The sequence below is a fragment of the Mobula hypostoma genome, chromosome 1 (assembly GCF_963921235.1).
Source record: "Mobula hypostoma chromosome 1, sMobHyp1.1, whole genome shotgun sequence".
NCBI classification, from domain to species: Eukaryota; Metazoa; Chordata; class Chondrichthyes; order Myliobatiformes; family Myliobatidae; genus Mobula; species Mobula hypostoma.
The window spans coordinates 248091800-248112262 of record NC_086097.1 but is presented as its reverse complement, the minus strand read 5'-3'; the positions used below and the strand labels follow the sequence as shown (position 1 = coordinate 248112262).

Here is a 20463-nt window from a genome sequence, read left to right as displayed (position 1 = left end):
TTCTTTTCTTTTTTTTCATTTCTACATGATTGCTATCTACATGATTGATTCTATTTCTAGACTTTGAAATCTATTTCTTACTTCAATTGTAATGTTTTGTCTTACGTTTTCTTCTTTAATTAATTGCATGTAGTCAAGGGATTGTTTGGGTTTTTGCTTCTTTAGTTTAAGTTTTACTTTTACATGACATACTACTGGATTATGGTCACTATTACAGTCTGCACTTGGATATGTTTTGCATTGAGTCACTGAGTTTCTAAATCTTTGGTTTATAGTAATAAAATCAATTGGATTTCTGGTGCTATCACCTGGACTTTTCCAGGTCCACAAGCATCTTGGGTGGTTTTTAAAGTAGGTATTCATAATGACCTGATTATTCATCTTGCACCATTCTACCCATTTCTCGCCTCTTTCATTTCTTTCCCCTAGTCCAAATTTTCCTGTGGTATTTCCATCAGCACCTTGCCTTACTTTAGCATTTAGATCTCCCATGACATATTATCTTGAGATTTGCATCCATTCTTTGCTTGTTTAAGCTCTTCAAAGAATTTACCTATATCCTCATTTATTCCCTCTGTTGTTGGTGCATATACCTGTATAATTGCTAAATCAAATGGTTGTCCTCTGAATCTAACAAGGAGTATTCTTTCTGATATTGCCCAATGTCCTAAAACACTTTTGTCATGTTTTCATCCATAAGAATTCCTACTCCATTAGTATGGGATGTTCCACAAGAATAAATTAAGTGTTTTATTTCTATTCTGACATGTTCCACAGCTACCCGTGGCAACAAATTCCACAGATTTATCAGCCTCTGACTAAAGTAATTTCTCCGCATCTCCATTCTAAAAGGACATCCTTCAATTCTGAAGTGGTGCCCTCTTGTCCTAGAATCCCCTACCCATAAGAAATAACTTTGCCATATCTAATCTGCTCAGGCCTTTTAACATTCAGAATGTTTCTATGAGATCCCCCCTCATTCTCCTGAACACTAGGAATACAGCCCAAGAGCTGCCAGATGTTCCTCATATGATAACCCTTTCATTCCTGGAATAATTCTCGTGAATCTTCTCTGAACCCTCGCCAATGTCGGTATATCCCTTTCTAAAATAAGGAGCCCAAAACTGCACACAGTACTCCAAGTGTGGTCTCACGAGTGCCTTATAGAGCCTCAACATCACATCCCGGCTCTTATATTCTATACTTCTAGAAATGAATGCCAACATTGCATTCGCCTTCTTCACAACCAACTCCAGGTTGAGATTAACCGTTAGGGTATCCTGCACGAGGACTCCCAAGTCCCTTTGCATCTCTGCATTTTGAACTCTCTCCCCATTTAAATAATAGTCTGCCTGTTTATTTCTTCCACCAAAGTGCATGACCATACACTTTCCAACATCGTACCTGTATAGCTAGGGAGTCTAAAACTTTTGCACAGTACTATGTAGTTTTATGTAGTTCTATGTAGTTTTCACAGTACACTGTACAGCTGCCACAAAAAAAAATCATGACATATGTGAGTGATGATAAACCTGATTCTGAGATGGGTCTCTATGGTGGACTGAGAGTGGGAAGGGGGCAGGGAGAGGGGAATCATGGTTGGGAAAAGGGGAAGGGAGAGGGGAGGGAGCGAGAAGCACCAGAGAGACATTCTGTAATGATCAATAAACCAATTGTCTGGAATCAAATGATCTTACCTGGTGTCCCAGGGCTGGGTGTGTCTGCATCTGCACCACCCACTCCTGTCCCTTGCACTGTTTCTCTGCCACCTGTCCCACACCCCTCCCACAGCGCTCCACCCCCACCATTCCTAACATCCTTTGCTTCCGCCAGATATACAAACTTGCTCTCCATTCCACGTTGACAAATACCGTACTGTGCAAATGTTTCAGGCACCCTAGCTATATGTAAGTATGTACTTAAGACTTTTGCACAGTACTGTATGTCTTTGGGATGTGTGGGGAACCCAGAGCACTGAGAGGAAACCCACGCAGTCACGAGGAGAACGCACAAACTCTTGTTTGGCACCAGGGGGAATTGAACCTGGGTCATCGGTGCTGTAATGCGTTACTCTAACCGTTACACGGTGCTACCGTGCCGTCTGTGAAACTCCTTACAGTGGCAGGAATTGAACCCGGATCTTATAGCTGGGGGCACAATTCCCATTCATAATATGGGAAGAATTTGCGGCAAGAACCAAGAATCGCCATAAACAAACAAGGAAACATTTTCTCTTGAAAGGTCGTCGGTCTGAAATATGAACTGGGTTTCTCCCCACCAATCTGCATCCCATGGTTGATTTTCTCCAATACAGACTGATGAGAGATCCCCCCTCAGCCCCAGTCTCCTGCCTTCTCCCTGTATCACTTCATGCCCTAACCAATCAAGAATCTATCAGCCTCTGCCTTAAATAGTCGTAATGACTTGGTCTCCACAGCTGCCTGTGGCAAAGAATTCCACAGATTCACCACTCTCTGACTACAGAAATTCCTCCTCATCTCTGTTCTAAATGGACACCCCTCTGTTCTGAGGCTGTGTCCTCTGGTCCCAGACTCCTCAAACATAGGAAACATCCTACAAAAATAAAGAAACAAAACAGAAAGAGAGCAAAATCACAAGGTGGTGTTCATGGACCTTTCAGAAATCAGATGGCAGAGGGGAAGAAGCTGTTCCTAAACCATTAAATGTGCACCTTCGGCCTCCCGTATCTCCTTCTGATGGTAGTAATGAGAAGATGGCATGTCCTGGAAGGATCCTTAGCGATAGATGTTGCCTTCTTGAGATACCACCTTTGGAAGATGTCCTTGATGGTGGAGAGGGAGAGGCTTGTGCCTGTGATGGGGCTGGCTGAGTCTGCAAACCTTTGCGGTGGCCCCTCCATACCGGACAGTGATGCAACCAGTCAGAACGCTCTCCACAGGAGATCTGTAGCAATTTGCTAGGGTCCTTGGTAGACCCAATCTCCTCAGACTCCGGATGAAATACAGCCGCTGTCAGGTATCTGTCATAATTGCATCATACATTGGCCCAGGACAGATCCTCAGACACGTTGGCATCCAGAGACTTGAAACTTCACAGTGGAGTTCTAGTTCTGTCATAAACTAAAGGATGGGTTCGTCTGTGTCCACCTGTCGTTTGGCTGTGAACTTCATTAATTAAAATGGTGCAGAGGAAATAAGGCCAAAAGGAAAAAAAGCTTTCAACAAAAGAGATTAATTAAATGCATCATTTCTGACTTTGATTGCCCTTCTTGCTGGTTCCCAAGTACAACTGCAGTACCTTTACCATACAACAAAGGAGTAGAATTAGGTCACTTGGCCCATCGAGTCTCTCCACAAATATATGGCGAGATCTGTTCCCGTATTGTTAAAGTCTGTGACATTTAAGTATGAATGACTCACAAGGTCAGATCATGTGTTTAAAAAGGGACGGTATAGCTATACTTTTTCTAATATCATAATTCAGGCATTGCCCATTTACTGACACAAGAAATTCTGCAGATGCTGGACATCCATACAGAAAATGCTGGAGGAACTGATCAAATCAGGCAGCTTCTGTGGAGGGGAATAAACTGTTGACGTTTCTTTGTAGAACAGTACAGTACAGCACAGAAACAGGCCCTTCAGCCCATAACATTGTGTCCAACCAAATCAAATGGCCAACTGAACTAATCACTTATAACGCCATAAGACATAGGAGCAGAATTAGGCCATCCGGCCCATTGAGTCTGCTCTGTCATTCCATCATGGTTGATCCCGGATCCCACTCAACCCCACACACCTGCCTTCTCCTTTGATACCATGACCGATCAGGAAACGATCAACTTCCGTCTTAAATATACCTACAGACTTGGCCTCCACCGCGGTCTGTAGCAGAGCATTCCACAGATTTACCACTCTCTGGCTAAAAAAAAATTCTGCCTTGCCTCTGTTCTAAAAGGTCGCCCCTCAATTTTGAGGCTGTGCTCTCTAGCTCTGAATACCCCCCACCATAGGAAACATCCTCTCCACATCCACCTTATCTAGTCCTTTCAACATTCAGTAGATTTCAATGAAATCCCACTGCATTGTTCTAAATTCCAGTGAGTACAGGCCCAAAGCTGCCAAACGATCCTCATATATTAACCCCTTCATTCCTGGAATCATCCCTGTGAACCTCTTGTGGACTCTCTCCAATGACAGCACATCCTTTCTGAAATATGGGGCCCAAAACTGTTGACAATACTCTTAAATGCAGCCTAACTAGTGTCTTATAAACACTCAGCATTATCTCCTTGCTTTTACATTCTATTCTCCTTGAAATAAATGCCAACATTGCATTTGCCTTCTTTACCACAGACTCAACCTGTGAATTAACCTTCTGAGCATTTTGCATGAGGATTCCCAAGTCCCTCTGCATCTCTGATGTTTGAATCTTCTCACCATTTAGGTAATAGTCCGCACTATCGTTCCTTTTACCAAAATGCATTGTCATACATTTCCCAACACTGTATCCCATCTGCCTCTTTTTTGCCCATTCTTCCAATTTGTCTAAGTCCTGCTGCAAATTGGAAGAATGGGCAAAAAAGTGGCATACATAACATCCATATCCTTCCATTCCCCTCACATTCATGTCCCTATCCAAACTTCTCTTAAAAGTCCCTCATGTATCTGCTGCTCAGGAGTGGTAGAGACCTGACATTGCCTGATCTTGTTAGGCAAGGGCTAAATTTGTCGATAATATGAGTTTTAAATATTCATCAGTTCTGGCAATACTATGAGAATCAAAATTCTCCAGGAATAACTTTTAAATAGTTTCTCTCTTCTTTGATAGTTATATTCTTAAAATGTAGGAATGACCAGTGGAGGGCAGTATTTACCATTAAATCAGACCCAAACAACATGCATGATGACAGGAGAAGCAAATGTATTCCCCAAATTTAACAAGCTGATGAAAATGTCAATCATCTCATTTTCACCATAGACGTCCAATCCATATACACCTCTATCCCCCATCAAGAGAGCCTTAAAGCTGTCCGCTCCGTTCTAGACAACAGACCGAGGACATTTATAAATATCACGAAGAGAAGGGTCCCCAGAAAAGTTTCCTGAGGCACACCACTGGTCACAAACCGCCATACATAATATGACCCATCTACAACCACTCATTGCTTTCTCTGGGCAATTCTGGACCCACAAAGCAAGGCCCCCTTGGATCCCGTGCCTCCTTACTTTCTCAATAAGCCTTGCATGGGGTACCTTCATCAAATGCCTTGCTGAAATCCATATACACTACATCTACTGCTCTTACCTTCATCAATGTGTTTAGTCTCATCCTCAAAATTTTCAATCAGGCTCGTCAGGCATGACCTGCCTTTGATAAAGCCATACTGACTATTCCTAATCTTATTATGCCTCTCCAAGTGTTCATAAATCCTGCCTCTCAGGATCTTCTCTATCATCTTACCAACCACTGAAGTAAGACTCACTGGTCTATAATTTCCTGGGCTATCTGTACTCCCTTTCTTGGATAAGGCAACAACATCTGCAACACTCCAATCCTCCGGAACCTCTCCCGTCCCCATTGATGATGCAAAGATCATCGCCAGAGGCTCAGCAATCTCCTCCCTCACCTCCCACAGTAGCCTGGGATATATCTCATCCAGTCCCAGTGACTTATCCAAATTGATGCTTTCCAAAGGCTCCAGTACATCCTCTTGCTTAATGTCTATATGCTCAAGCTTTTTAGTCCGCTGTAAGACATCCGTACAAACTTCAAGGTCCGTTTCTGTAGTGAATACTGAAGCAAAGTATTCATTAAGTACCTCCGTTATCTCCTCTGGTTCCGTACATACTTCTCCACTGTCACACTTGATTGATCCTATTCTCTCACGTCTTATCCTCTTGCTCTTCACATACCTGTAGAACGCTCTGGGGTTTTCCTTAATCCCGCTCACCACTGCCTTCTCATGGCCCCTTCTGGCTCTCCTAACTTTATTCTTAATTTTGATGACATCTCTATGAAGATCAAGATCAAGATCCTTTCTTTGGAGAACCATTCCAGAAAAGGTAAATAGAATCTCTTACATTGACAGTGCCACAGTCCTAAGCCCTAATATTAGTCCACCCTAACGCACTCAGGCTACACTGTTCCAGTTCCCTTTATCCAAAATGTTGGCGCAGGAAGGGTTTTGGATTTCTGTTTCTGGAATGTATAATGAGATAGCTTGGGATCGCCATTATTTCCGACTCTGAATTTATGTGCTACTGGTAAGCCGTCTTTGTCTAACACTTGTTCATCACACATTCAGTATGTAATGATGCAGCTGTTCAGTGTGTTAGATTTTCGTCAGCAATGATCTTGGCAAGCTCATCGATGAACTTCTCTGCTGCTTCGTGGTCAGTAGACCCCAAATCTTTTAAAATTTGATGCCATGTCTTTTCCTAAATTTCTGCAACCAGCCTGCTGAATATTCACTATCACCTTAAATTTTTTTCAGTTTGTCATGATAGATCTTTGCTTGTTTCATGATCAGCGTACCATTAAGTGGCATATGTTCATTCTGAAGCTGATGAATCCAGTCTTTCATTACACGATCGAGATCGTCATCTTTTCCTCTTCAGTCCTGCTGAAGTGCCTCGGCCCGAAATGTCCACTGTACTCTTTTCCACAGATGCTGCCTGGCCTGCTGAGTTCTTCCAGCATTTTGTGTGTGTTGCTTTTAGTTCCAGCATCCACAGATTTTCTCTCGTTTGCGATCTCCATTTTTCACTTTATGCAGTGTTTTTTCTATTTTTCATTAACCTGTTGATTAAATATGTGATGCCACCTCTCAGAATTGTCTGTGGTACTCAGAGAGCTGCGCATCGCCTGGAAACCTCACCAGCAGCTTGTGGAATTTTCCACATGTGACGTCATGTCAGCGCTCAAACAAATCTGGCATTTTGGAGGCTTTCAGATTTTGGAATTTTTGGACAACGGGTACTCAACCTGTATTGCTTCAGCACTGTGCATCCTTCAGGAAGGCTTCTAATCTTTCTGCACCGGTGGAGAAGGGCCAACAACGTGAAGCTGAACTAGCTGGTCCTGTTGAAGGATCTCAGTCCAAAGGTTTTACTGTTCATTCATATTCCTGAACTGCTGCATTCCTCCAGCACTTTGTGTGCGTTACTCTGTAGTTTCAGGTTCTGCAACATCTCCTGTGTCAGGCATCTCACAGCAAATCATTGCTGAAAGCAAAGTTACTTTTCTTTTCTTATCTTGAGGTACAGCGCAGAGCAGTGTGAGCCGTGCTGCTCAGCAATCTACCTATTTAATCCTAGCCTAATCCTAACCTACCAACCAGTACAGTTTTATACGGGGGGGGGGGCTGGAGCATCCGAGGAAACCCAAGTGGTCATGGGGAGAACGTGCAAACTCCTTGTAGACAGCATCGAAATTCAACTTTCAACTCTGACGCCCTGAGCTGTAATAACGTTGCACTACCATGGTGTTTCTTTGCTTCATACAAATTAATTGGTCCAAAGAGACCTTTCTTCCAGAGAACTCTTCCCCTCAAGCCCTCCCAAAAATGCATCCAACACCGAACACGTTCTTACTTAAGAGAAAAACTGTCTCTTCAACAAAGTTCCTCTGCTGACAGATTTCGAGAGCCTGCGGAGAGAGGAAAAAAACAAAAGAATTAAGGCTGTTGTCATATCTCCTTATTAATGTTTAAGTTCTTCCACTGCAATATGCTCCTTGAGCGAGGAAAGCACTATGTACATGCCTGCATATTTCTATCAGTTTGAAGATATTTTCATAGGAATGTTTTATTCTGGGAACCTGCTTTACACAGATTCATATCTGACTTATTTTTATTTAGTGACTCAGCACAGAACAGGTCCTTACAAGCCGCGCTGCCCAGCAACCCACATATTTAATCCTAGACTAATCACAGGACAGTTTACAATGACCAATTAACCAACTGTTGCGATTTGTTTTTTATACTTTTGGTTTGGTATCAGTTGAATTAATGCAAGACTAAAATTGTAGTTTTTACTAGCACACAATTTGTCATTTTTAACTTGTATATTTTCGTAATATGTGGTGTTTTTCTCCACCTACTGGTGGAACAGCAGTATAGCAGTTACATAATGGTTTGTAAGTGTTGCACATGAGACGTGTGCAGTGACTGTGTATTTTTTAGTTGGTCCTTCCTTATCTCAATATTTGTCTTAATTCAGGAATTTGTCCTATTTCAAGTACAAAGGTGTCAGGCTCTGCAAAAATCACCATCTTTGTTCTTGTTTCTTTGTCTTCTCTTAGTTTCTTATGCTCTGGAAGCAACAAGTTTTCACTCATTCTTGGACTTCTAAAAGAACCTAACATCTCCCCTATACTTCCCTCCAATCAACGTAAAATTATGCCACCTCCTATTAGCCATTTCTGCCCTGGGGAAAATGTTTCTGGCTGTCCACTTGATCTATGCCTCTTATCATCTTATACACCTTCATAAAGGTTCTCTCTAGTCCAGGCATCATCCTGGTAAATCTTCTCTGCACCCTCTGTAAAGCTTCCACATCCTTCCTACAATGAGGTGACAAAAACTAAACATAATTTTTCGAGTGTGGTCTAACCAGAGTTTTATAGAATTGCAACATTACCTCGTGGCTCTTAAACTGAATCACCCGACTACTGAAGGCCAAAGTTGAAAATAAGTACCTATATGACACCATAAACTACCCTGAGATGCATTTTCAAATGGGCATTTACAGTAACTACAAAGAAAACCAACAGAACCAATGAAAAAGCACAGTCAACAAAGTTGAACAAACTAATGTACAAGAGACAATAAGCTATGCAAATAGAAAAAGGAAAAACAAAATAATAATAATAAATAAATAAACAATAAATATTGAGAACGTGAGATTATAGAGTCTTTGAAAGTGAGTCAATAGGTGCTGGGAATATTTCAGCATGGGGGTGAGTGAAATTATTCCCCCTCACCCCACCCTCTCTCCACACCACCAGGGATAAAGGTTCCTCTTGTCCTCACCTACCAGCCACCATATCCAGCACATAATTCTCTGTAACTTCCACCATCTCCAACCGGATCACACCACCAAGCACATCTTTCCCTTCCCCTCACTTTCTGCTTTCCACAGGGATCGCTCCCTACGTGACTCCCTTGTCCATTCCTCCCTCCCACCGATCTCCCTCCTGGCACTTATCCTTACAAGCAGAACAAGTGTGACACCTGCCCCCACACCTCCTCCCTCACGACCATTCAGGGCCCCAAAAAGTCCTTCCAGGTGAGGCAACACTTCATCTGTGAGTGTATTGGGGTCATCTACTGTATCCGGTGCTCCCATTGGGGTCTCCTGTATATTGGTGAGACCTGATGTAGATTGGGAAACTGTTTCATTGAGCATCCACGCTCCGTCCACCAGAACATCCGGGATCGCGCAGTGGCCACCCATTTTACTTCCACTTCCCATTCCTATTCCAATATGTCAGTCCATGGCCTCCTCCGCTGTCACGATGCAGCCACATTCAGGTTGGCGGAACAACACCATATATTCCTTTTGGGTAGACTCCAACTTGACGGCCTGAACATTGATTTCTCGAACTTTCGGTAATACCCCTCCCACACCTCACCCCCCCCCCCCACCATTCCCCATTCCCTTTTCCCTCTCTTACCTTATCTCCTTACCTGCCCATCACCTCCTTCAGGTGATCCTCCCCCTTTTCTTTCGTCCATGGCCTTCTGTCCTCCCCTGTCAGACTCCCCCTTCTCCAGGCCTGTATCTCTTTCACCAATCATCTTCCCAGCTCTTTAGTTCACCCCTCTCCCTCCAGTTTCGCCTGTCACCTGGTGTTTCTTCCTCCTCTCCCACCGCTATCTAACTCTGACTCCTCGTCTTTTTTCCTGCAGTCTTGCTGAGAGGTCTCGGCCTGAAACGTCGACTGTACTCTTTTCCATAGATGCTGCCTGGCCTGCTGAGTTCCTCCAGCACTTTGTGCATGTTGCTCGGATTTCCAGCATCTGCAGATTTTCTTGTTTGTGATTCCACTACTTCCTGTAGGCTTTTCCATTCAAGGGCATTAGCGTTTCCATACCAGGCCGTATGCCCTTCACCGCGCATCTGTAAAATCTGGCAAAGCTTTAGATGACTTAACCAGCGCTGACTGCTGGCTGAAGGCTTTGCCTCGGTGATGCATCTTTCTATGATTCCAATGGGGCAAATTTTCAAGAGAGCTTTTGAAAATCAAAGAGCCATTCAGGATTTTTTTCAATGAATGCTATTGCCACATGGTGTGTTTCATGGAGATGGCACAGATGTGAAGGGAAGCTTGATCCAAACAGCCAGGAATGGAAAAGGCTCCAGAAAGCGGATACAGGCCAGTCCATCTCAGGCAAAGCCTTCCCCATCATTGAGCACGTCTACAAGGAGCGCCGACACAGGAATGCAGCATCTATCATCAAGAACCTCCACCAGCCAGGTTCTTATGACTTCTGTGACTATGATTAGCCTTTTGGTCCTAAACCACCAAATGCAGGAGCAGTAATTACCCATCAAACATCAGGCTCTTGAACCAGAGGGGATAACTTCCCTTGCCACAACAGACTCCCTTTCAACGACTCTACAACTCATGCTGTTAGTAATTTTATTATTTTTTATATTTGAGCAATTTCTCTTCCTTTGCACAGTGACTGTTTGTCTTTGCTTATGTAGCTCTTCAAATTCTATTGTGTTACTTTATTTTCCTGAAAATACTTACAAGAAAATGAACTTCAAGATATATGTGTGAGGGTGAGAGAGAGAGTGAGAGAGTGAGAGAGAGAGAAAGTGAGAGAGGGAGAGTGAGAGGAGAGTGAGGGGGAGGGAGGAAGAGAGAAAGAGTCTGACTTTTGCACAGTACTGTAGTAATTTTATGTATTGCACTGTATTGCTATGGCCCCAAAAAATACAAATTTCATGACATGTGAGTGATGATAAACCTGATTCTGATATGGGTCTCTATTGTGGACTGAGAGTGGGAAGGGGGCAGGAAGAGGGGAATCATGGTTGGGAAAAGGGAAGGGAGGAGAGCGAGAGATATTCTGTAATGATAAATAACCCAGTTGTTTAGAACTAGATGACCTTGACTGTTATCTCAGGGCTGGTGTGTCTGCACCCATGTCCCACACCCCTCTCCCTCCACACTCGTTCTCTACCCCTCGTCCCACATCCCATTCCCTCCAAACTCCTTCTCTACCCCTCGTCCCACATCCCATTCCCTCCAAACTCCTTCTCTACCCCTCGTCCCACATCCCATTCCCTCCAAACTCCTTCTCTACCCCTCGTCCCACATCCCATTCCCTCCAAACTCCTTCTCTACCCCTCATCCCACACCCTCTCCCTCCAAACTCCTTCTCTACCCCTCATCCCACACCCCTCTCACTCCACACTCCTTCTCTACCCCTCGTCCCACACCCCTCTCCCTCCACACTCCATCTCTACCCCTCGTCCCACACCCCTCTCCCTCCACACTCATTCTCTACCCCTCATCCCACACCCCTCTCACTCCACACTCCTTCTCTACCCCTCGTCCCACACCCCTCTCACTCCACACTCCTTCTCTACCCCTCGTCCCACACCCCTCTCCCTCCACACTCCATCTCTACCCCTCGTCCCACACCCCTCTCCCTCCACACTCATTCTCTACCCGTCCCACACCCATTCCCTCTAAACTCCTTCTCTACCCCTCATCCCACACCCCTCTCCCTCCACACTCGTTCTCTACCCCTCGTCCCACACCCATTCCCTCCAAACTCCTTCTCTACCCCTCATCTCACACCCATTCCCTCCAAACTCCTTCTCTACCCCTCATCCCACACCCATTCCCTCCAAACTCCTTCTCTACCCCTCGTCCCACAACCCAATCCCTCCAAACTCCTTCTCTACCCCTCGTCCCACATCCCATTCCCTCCAAACTCCTTCTCTACCCCTCGTCCCACATCCCATTCCCTCCAAACTCCTTCTCTACCCCTCATCCCACACCCTCTCCCTCCAAACTCCTTCTCTACCCCTCATCCCACACCCCTCTCACTCCACACTCCTTCTCTACCCCTCGTCCCACACCCCTCTCCCTCCACACTCCATCTCTACCCCTCGTCCCACACCCCTCTCCCTCCACACTCATTCTCTACCCCTCATCCCACACCCCTCTCACTCCACACTCCTTCTCTACCCCTCGTCCCACACCCCTCTCACTCCACACTCCTTCTCTACCCCTCGTCCCACACCCCTCTCCCTCCACACTCCATCTCTACCCCTCGTCCCACACCCCTCTCCCTCCACACTCATTCTCTACCCGTCCCACACCCATTCCCTCTAAACTCCTTCTCTACCCCTCATCCCACACCCCTCTCCCTCCACACTCGTTCTCTACCCCTCGTCCCACACCCATTCCCTCCAAACTCCTTCTCTACCCCTCATCCCACACCCATTCCCTCCAAACTCCTTCTCTACCCCTCATCCCACACCCATTCCCTCCAAACTCCTTCTCTACCCCTCGTCCCACATCCCATTCCCTCCAAACTCCTTCTCTACCCCTCGTCCCACATCCCATTCCCTCCAAACTCCTTCTCTACCCCTCATCCCACACCCATTCATCTCCAAACTCCTTCCCTACCCCTTGTCCCACACCCATTCCCTCCACACTCCCTCTCTATCTCTCCTCCCACACCCCTCTCCCTCCAAACACCATCTCTACCCCTCGTCCCACACCCCTCTCACTCCACACTCCTTCTCTACCCCTCGTCCCACACCCCTCTCACTCCACACTCCATCTCTACCCCTCGTCCCACACCACTCCCAGGCACTCCACCCGAGTGGGAAGTGATAAATGGAATAAAACGAGACATGTTTACTGTTAGACATTGGCACAGAGCAAACAGGCTGAATGGTATTTGTGTGCTATGGAACACAATTGTCTCGAGTGCATTTCAGCAACAATACATGTGCCTCCATGGCAGCACTCCTGTGAAGGAAGGTACGTTACAGACCAATTTACCTTCTCCAGTGGGCAGTGGGTGCTGTCTCTCAGGAACGGCAGCAGGCTTGGCCGATCATATTCAGCATACAGGCTGATCTGTTCCTCGTGGAACTTCTGTCCTTTATGGTGATCTCTCTTGAACAGGTTGTGCAAGTACTGTTTAAAGAAAATGCAGAGTAGGTTAGAACAAAACAATGTAAAATATCAAACAAAGCTTTCAAAGTTAAAATAATCTGAGCAACACTGTAAGTATTAGTAATAGCAATAGTGGTTGAAGGGACTTATTCCGGCTGGAGGTCTGTGATCTTTAGGGATCTGTACTGGGGCCTCTGTTGTTTGTGATGTATATAAATGACCTGGATGAAAGAGTAGATGGGTGGGTTAGGATGTTTGCTGATGAAATGAAGATTGGTGGTGTTGTGGATAGCGTTGAAGACTGGCAAAGGATACAGCGAAACACAGATCAGTTGCAGATGTGGGCAAAAATGGCAGGTGGAGTTTAACCCGGCCAAATGTGACGTGTTGCCCCTTGGAAGGGCAAATGTAAAGAGACAGTCCAATTCTAAGGGCAGAGGGATCCAAAGTCACCACACAGGTTGATGGGCTGGCTAAGAAAACTTATGGAATGTTAATTTGAGACATTGAGTTCGAAAGTCAGGAAGTTACGTTGCAACTTTAAAAAGTTAGTTAGGCAACATCTGGAGTATTGCACACAGATCTGGTCACCCCACTATAGGGAGGATGTCGAGGCTTTGGAGAGAGTGCAGAAGAGGTTTACCAGGATGTTGCCTGGTTTAGAGGGTATGTGCTATCACATGAGGTTGGACATACTTGGGATGTTTTCTCTGGAACAGCACAGGCTGAGGTGAGATTTGATAATCAGAACCCTGTTAGAATCCAGGTACATTCTGCTGAAACGACAGTGTTCCACAGGGAGAGTGGTTTCTCTTTTATTTTAATTTCAGGTATTCCGGCTGCATTAGTGCACTGCAATCACTACACAGCACTGCAAACTAAATCCCTCACCACCAACTCTATATCTGTAAAATATCACTAACATCCTCACTTACTTATCTGCTCAGGTGTCTTTTTGGGATCAACAATATGAAATCCCATAGATAACGACTAAAGATTTGCTTTATTTGTCACAAGTACATAGAAACCTACAGTGAAATGTGTCGCTCGTGTCAGGAATGTGCTGGGCGCAGCCCGCAAGTGTCGCCATGCTTCTGGAACCAAAGTAGCATGCCCACAACTTACTAACTCTAACCTGTTGTCTTTAGACCATGGGAGGAAACTGGAGCACCCGGAGGAAGCCCATGCTGTGAGGGGGAGAACATACAAACTCCTTATAGACAGTGGCAGGAAATTAACCCTGGCCCACTGTAAAGCATTGCACTAACCACTATGCTACCATAATGTTTAATTACTTTTACGTGCCACATTGTGGATAGCTGCCTTAGAACATGCCTGTCCAGCAATTCCTGACTAATAACCTCATCACCCTTCTTTCCTCAACCTTTCTCACCTTGATGCATTTATCCAATTTTCCCCCAAAGCATACATTGGTCTGAACAAGCATCGCCTGACCAAACATCAGGTTATTTTCCTCAGTCCTATATCCAGTGACAATTTTGAACCAACAATCACTTTTATTTACTCGGCGGGAGTATAGCCGTTTATTTATATAACAGTTTTTCCCTCAAGCCATCGGACTACCAACCTACTGCCCTCCGCTGTGCCTATTGTCTTGTTTATTATTTATTGCAATGCCTGCACTGTTTTGTGCACTTTATGCAGTCCTGGGTAGGTCTGTAGTCTAGTGTAGTTTTTGTGTTGTTTTACGTAGTTCAGTGTAGTTTTTGTATTGTTTCATGTAGCACCATGGTCCTGAAAAACGTTGTCTCGTTTTTACTGTGTACTGTACCAGCAGTTATGGTCGAAATGACAATAAAAAGTGACTTGACTTGACTTATTTCATTCTGTTATCAAAGTAAACAGTCAATATGTACACCATCTTAACATGAATTTGATGTGTTGTTCGCTTTTCCTACTTGTATGGTCTTTGTGCCTCTTTCGTCAAACTGATTATTTCCATAGCTAAATCAAGATAGCAATGTTTTTGTTGCTTTCAGTTGTATCTATTTATATTAGCAAAACTCTATGAAATTGTTTAACATTCTTTCTGTAACTATATCAAGTTTGTTTTTGCTTTTTCTTGTAGATATTTATTTCTTTAGCACATAGCTCGACCAAACAGGAACATCTCATGAAGCTCCACTGGACTTGGCAATCCAGCCATATTTTGTGAAACAGGCAGAAGCCAGACATCACTTACATTGACAACACTGGAAATCAATCACTTCACTTCACTTCATATATAACCCCTGAGAGTCCTTCCTGAGGCAAGCAGCAGGTAAAGAATCTCTCCTGTCACAAGTCTTCAATAATTTAGACACAAATTCTTTTATCTAAAGCTCTGACTACTTGATGAAAATTCTGAGATATTTTACCGTATATCACTGTACAAACCATCGCCAGAATTAGCAGACTGCATCTGACAGTATGTTGTAGGTCATCATCATTATTATGTACTATATTATATGATGTGGGTAATCATGGTGTCATGACCCTGTTTGTTCTTGTCAAATATTCTACAGAAGTGGTTTGCCATCGCCTTCTTCTGGGTAGTGTCTTTCTAAGATGGGTGATCCCATGAACAGCTGGTGCATATCACAAGTCCTGATTATGTGACTACTGATGCCAGGCAATCTCTGAAGAGTATTGATAATGGCTGGGATTACCAGTGTAATGCCCTGGTTCATATTTTTACTGTTATGCTGTATAGAACCACAGAACACTACAGCACAGAAAACAGGCTATTCAGCCCTTCTAGTCTGTGCCGAAACATTATTCCACTCGTCCCATTGACCTGCATCCAGTCCATAACCCTCCAGGCCTCTCCCATCCACGTATCTATCCAATTTATTCTTAAAACTTAAGAGTGAGCCCGCATTTACGTCAGATGGCAGCCCGTTCCACACTCCCACCACTCTCTGAGTCAAGAAGTTCCCCCTGAACCTTTCCCCTTTCACCCTAAAGCCATATATTTCATTTAGCAGTTCTGTAAGAGCTGTCTGTTTTGTTTTCAGCTTGTTTGGGTTTTATGTTGAAGATAAGGGATGAGGAGAAATGTGTGCCATCCAATTAGGATGGTAGAACTGAGGGGAGGTTCTCTGAGTGACAGAGAAGTTCACGATGAGCTCCAACTTGTGCTGTTTAATTAAAATGCACCCTTTTCTTTTTGTTTTTCTTTACTAACCCTTTAGGTAAGTAAAGATTCATAAATATAATTCCTTTAGTTGTATGCAGGGTACTGTCTGTTATTTTGTGGCACTAATTTGTAACAGGATAGCAAATTATACAGCATCCACACAAACCGGGGTTTGGGGTGCCAGAGCCGTCACAGTCTCACGAGTTTGGCGGGATCAGAGAGTATTTTCCCTAGACTTATGTAGCCAAGGAAACCAGGGGGTTTCACCTATCTTGTAAAGACACTGCCCAGAAGAAGGCAATGGCAAACTGCTTTTTTTTTTAAGGATGTGACTAAACATATTTTTTGAAGATGTGACTAGGAATAGTTAGCATGGCTTTGTCAAAGGCAGCTCATACCTTACGAGCCTGATGGAATTTTTTGAGGATGTGACTAAACACATTGAAGAAGGTAGAGCAGTAGATGTAGTGTATATGGATTTCAACAAGGCATTTAATAAGGTACCCCATGAAAGGCTTATTGAGAAAGTAAGGAGGCATGGGATCCAAGGAGACCTTGCCTTGTGGATCCAGAATTGGCTCGCCCACAGAAGGCAAAGAGTGGTTGTAGGCGGGTCATATTCTGCTTGGAGGTTGGTGACCAGTGGTGTGCCTCAGGGATCTGTTCTGGGACCCTTACTCGTTGTGATTTTTATAAATGACATGGATGAGGAATTGGAGGGATGGGTTAGTAAATTTGCTGATGACACAAAATTGGGGGTGTTGTGGATAGTGTGGAGGGTTGTCAGAGGTTACAGTGGGACATCAAAAGAATGCAAAACTGGGCTGAGAAGTGGCAGATGGAGTTCAACCCAGATAAGTGTGAGGTGGTTCATTTTGGTAGGTCAAATATGATGGCAGAATATAGTATTCATGGTAAGAATCTTGGTAGTATGGAGGATCAGAGGGACCTTGGGGTCTGAGTCCATAGGACATTCAAAGCTGCTACGCAGGTTGACTCTGTGGTTAAGGCGGCATACGGTGCATTGGCCTTAGTGAACTGTGAGCCTGAGTTTTGGAGCCGAGAGGTAATGTTGCAGCTATATAGGACCCCGGTCAGACCCCACTTGGAGTACTGTGCACATTTCTGGTTGCCCTACTATAGGAAGGACATGGAAACCATAGAAAGGGTGCAGAGGAGATTTACAAGGATGTTGCCTGGATTGGGGAGCATGCCTTATGAGAATAGGTTGAATTAACTCGGCCTTTTCTCCTTGGAGTGACGGAGGATGAGAAGTGTATAAGATGATGAGAGGCATTGATTGTGTGGATAGTCGAGAGGCTTTTTCCCAGGGCTGAAATGGCTAACATGAGAGGGCAGTGTTGAGGTGCTTGTAAGTAGGTACAGAGGGGATGTTAGGGGTAAGTTTTTTTTACGCAGAGTGGTGAGTGTGTGGAATGGGCTGCTGGCGACAGTGGTGGAGGCCAATACAATAGGGTCTTTTAAGATACTCTTGGATATGTACATGGAGCTTACAAAACTAGAGGGCTATGGGTAACCTTAGGTAATTTCTAAAGTAAGGACATGTTCGGCACAGCATTGTGGGCTGAATGGCCTGTATTATGTTGTAGGTTTTCTATGTTTCTATGTTTTTTCACTCGTATAGAAAAATTTGCCAAGAACAATCAGGGTCATAGAATGACCATGGTTGTCCACATCATATGACACGCCACATAATGACGATGCTTACGATTTCTATAGCAACCATTAGGGATTTTACACCAGAATGTCAATATATTCTTATTTCTTTCATTACATCTTTATATGTTTATACAATTCACAACATTCTCTCCCTCTACTTATTTTTTAAGTTCTCTTTACCCAACTTTTGTGTTATTTACCTATTGTAGAATAAAAGTTTTAATAATAATATTGAGTAAAAGAGAGGTCAAGGGAGATATCATCCCATTAAAGGTAACAACTAACAAGTTATTTTGTTTCTAATTACAGTAATTACTGTACTCTATCACTTGTGCTTGTCTTTAACAGGAACACATCTCCCTTGACCACTCTTTTACTCAATATATCATTAAAACTTTTATGATTAGCCTTCATAATAATTGCAAGAATTTTTGTTAGAAATATGCCAGCAAAGGGCCAGTCATATCATGAGACCGTAAGATATAGAAGCAGAATTAGGCCATTTGGCCCATTGCATCTATTCTGCCATTTCATCATGGCTGATCCATTTCTCTCTCAGCTCCAATCTCCTGCCTTTGCCCCATATCTGTTCATGCCCTGACTAATCAAGAATCTATCAACCTCTGCCTTAAATATGTCCAATGACCTTGCTTCTACAGCTACCTGTGGCAACGAATTCCACAGATTCACCACTCTCTGGCTAAAGAAATTTTCTCCTCATCTCTGTTCAAAATGCTCTTCATATAATAAGCCTTTCATGAATAATTTTTATGAATCTCCTTTGAATCCTTTCTAAGATAAGGGGTCCAAATAAATAATAATAAAGGCATCCGTTAGTCTTGCGAGACCATGGATCTGCGCCTGGAAAGTCTTCACTCTCCAGGGCGCAGGCCTGGGCAAGGTTGTATGGATGACCAGCAGTTCACAATACTCCAAGTGAGGCCTCACCAGTGCTTTATAAAGCCTCAGCGTTACATCCTTGCTTTTATAGTCAAGTCCTCTCAAAATGAATGCTAATCTTGCATTTGTCTTCCTCACCACAGACTCAACCCGCAAATTAACCTTTGGGGAATCCTACATGAGGACTTTCAAGTCCTTTAGCACCTCAAATTTTTGAGTGTTCTCTCCATTTAGAAAATAGATTACACATTTACTGTCCTTCTGTAGCCTGTCTGCTTCCTCAACCCTAACTGCCCCTCCACCTTTGTATCATCCACAAACTTGGCCACACAGCCATCAGTTCATTCATCCAAATCATTGACATATAATGTAAAAAGAAGCTGTCCCAACACAGCACCCTGTGGAACACCAAGAGTCACTCCCAGCCAACCAGAAAAGGCTCCCTTTATTCCCACTCTTTGCCTCCTGCCAATCAGCCACTGCTTTATCCACAGTATCTTTCCTGTAATAATATGAGCTCTTAACTTTTTAAGCAGTCTCACGTGTGGCACCTTGTCAAATGCCTTCTGAAAATCTAAGTGTACATCATCCAATGCTCCTTTGCTTATCCTGCTTCTTATTTCTTCAAAGAATTCCAACAGATTTGTCAGGCAAGATTTTCCCTTAAGGAAACCATTCTGGCTTCAGCCCATTTTACCATGTGCCTCCAAATACTCCAAAACTACATCTTTAACAATCAACTCCAACATCTTCCCAACCATGAGGTCAGACCTATAGTTTCCTTTCTTCTGTCTCTCTCCTTTCTTGAAGAGTGGAGTGACATTTCCAGTTTTTCATTGCTCCAGAAGGACTCAGCCATCCTGCTCATGGACCGTTTGTCCTAATCCCACAGGAGAAATGGCTGCACAGCATCCCCGCCAGGGCCAGCAGACTCACCGCCAGGTCTTCCCGTTTACGCTGGCACCACTGAAGCACAGCGACTCGCTGGCAGCAAAGCTACCAATTACTTTATTAATCACAGTTTTTCTCAAAAACGATCACTGCAATCAATAGCCTGTAATTTCCCTTTCAGAGTTGAGCTTTAGAACTCTCTGCCTTGCATTTTTTGGGGTGTGAACTTAAGTCTCGAAGGCTCAGAACGGTTATGGCATGGCGTGTACCTGAGGTGGTGGAGCCCAGGCCTGAGAGTGGGGAATGTGCCAGTGTTTGGCCGTTGTTGGAGTGGACTTGGAGATTCATGGGGAGGAATAAAAGCATAGGTAGACTTTTCTAAACAGAGAGGAAAGTTAAAAATCAGAGGTGCTTGGGATTCCTTGTGCAGGATTCCCTAAAGGTTCACTTGCAGGCTGAATCAGCGGCAAATGCATTCATTTTGAGAGGACTAGAATATAAGAACAAGGATGTAATGATGAGACTTTATAAAGCATTGGTCGGACCATACTTGCAGTATTGTGAGCAGTTTTGGGCCCATTACCTCAGAATTTTTTTTAAAATCGAGATAAGAGCACGGAGTAGGCCTTTCTGGCCCTTCGAGCTGCACTGCCCAGCAATGCCTCAGTTTAATGCTAGCCTAATCACGAGACAATTTACAATGACCAATCAACTGC

At 44.1% G+C, this 20463-nt stretch overlaps 1 protein-coding gene across 3 annotated transcripts in view; it reads right to left on the bottom strand.

The window, feature by feature from the left end:
* Positions 1–20463, bottom strand: part of vps41 (VPS41 subunit of HOPS complex) — a 237190-nt gene that overhangs the window by 25488 nt on the left and 191239 nt on the right. For all 3 annotated transcript variants that reach the window (XM_063042399.1, XM_063042407.1, XM_063042410.1), the window contains 2 exons: positions 13021–13158; positions 7578–7632 (listed from right to left, as the gene is read on the bottom strand). In XM_063042399.1, the coding sequence (XP_062898469.1) occupies positions 7578–7632; positions 13021–13158 (193 nt within the window). The remainder of the gene's footprint in view (positions 1–7577; positions 7633–13020; positions 13159–20463) is intronic.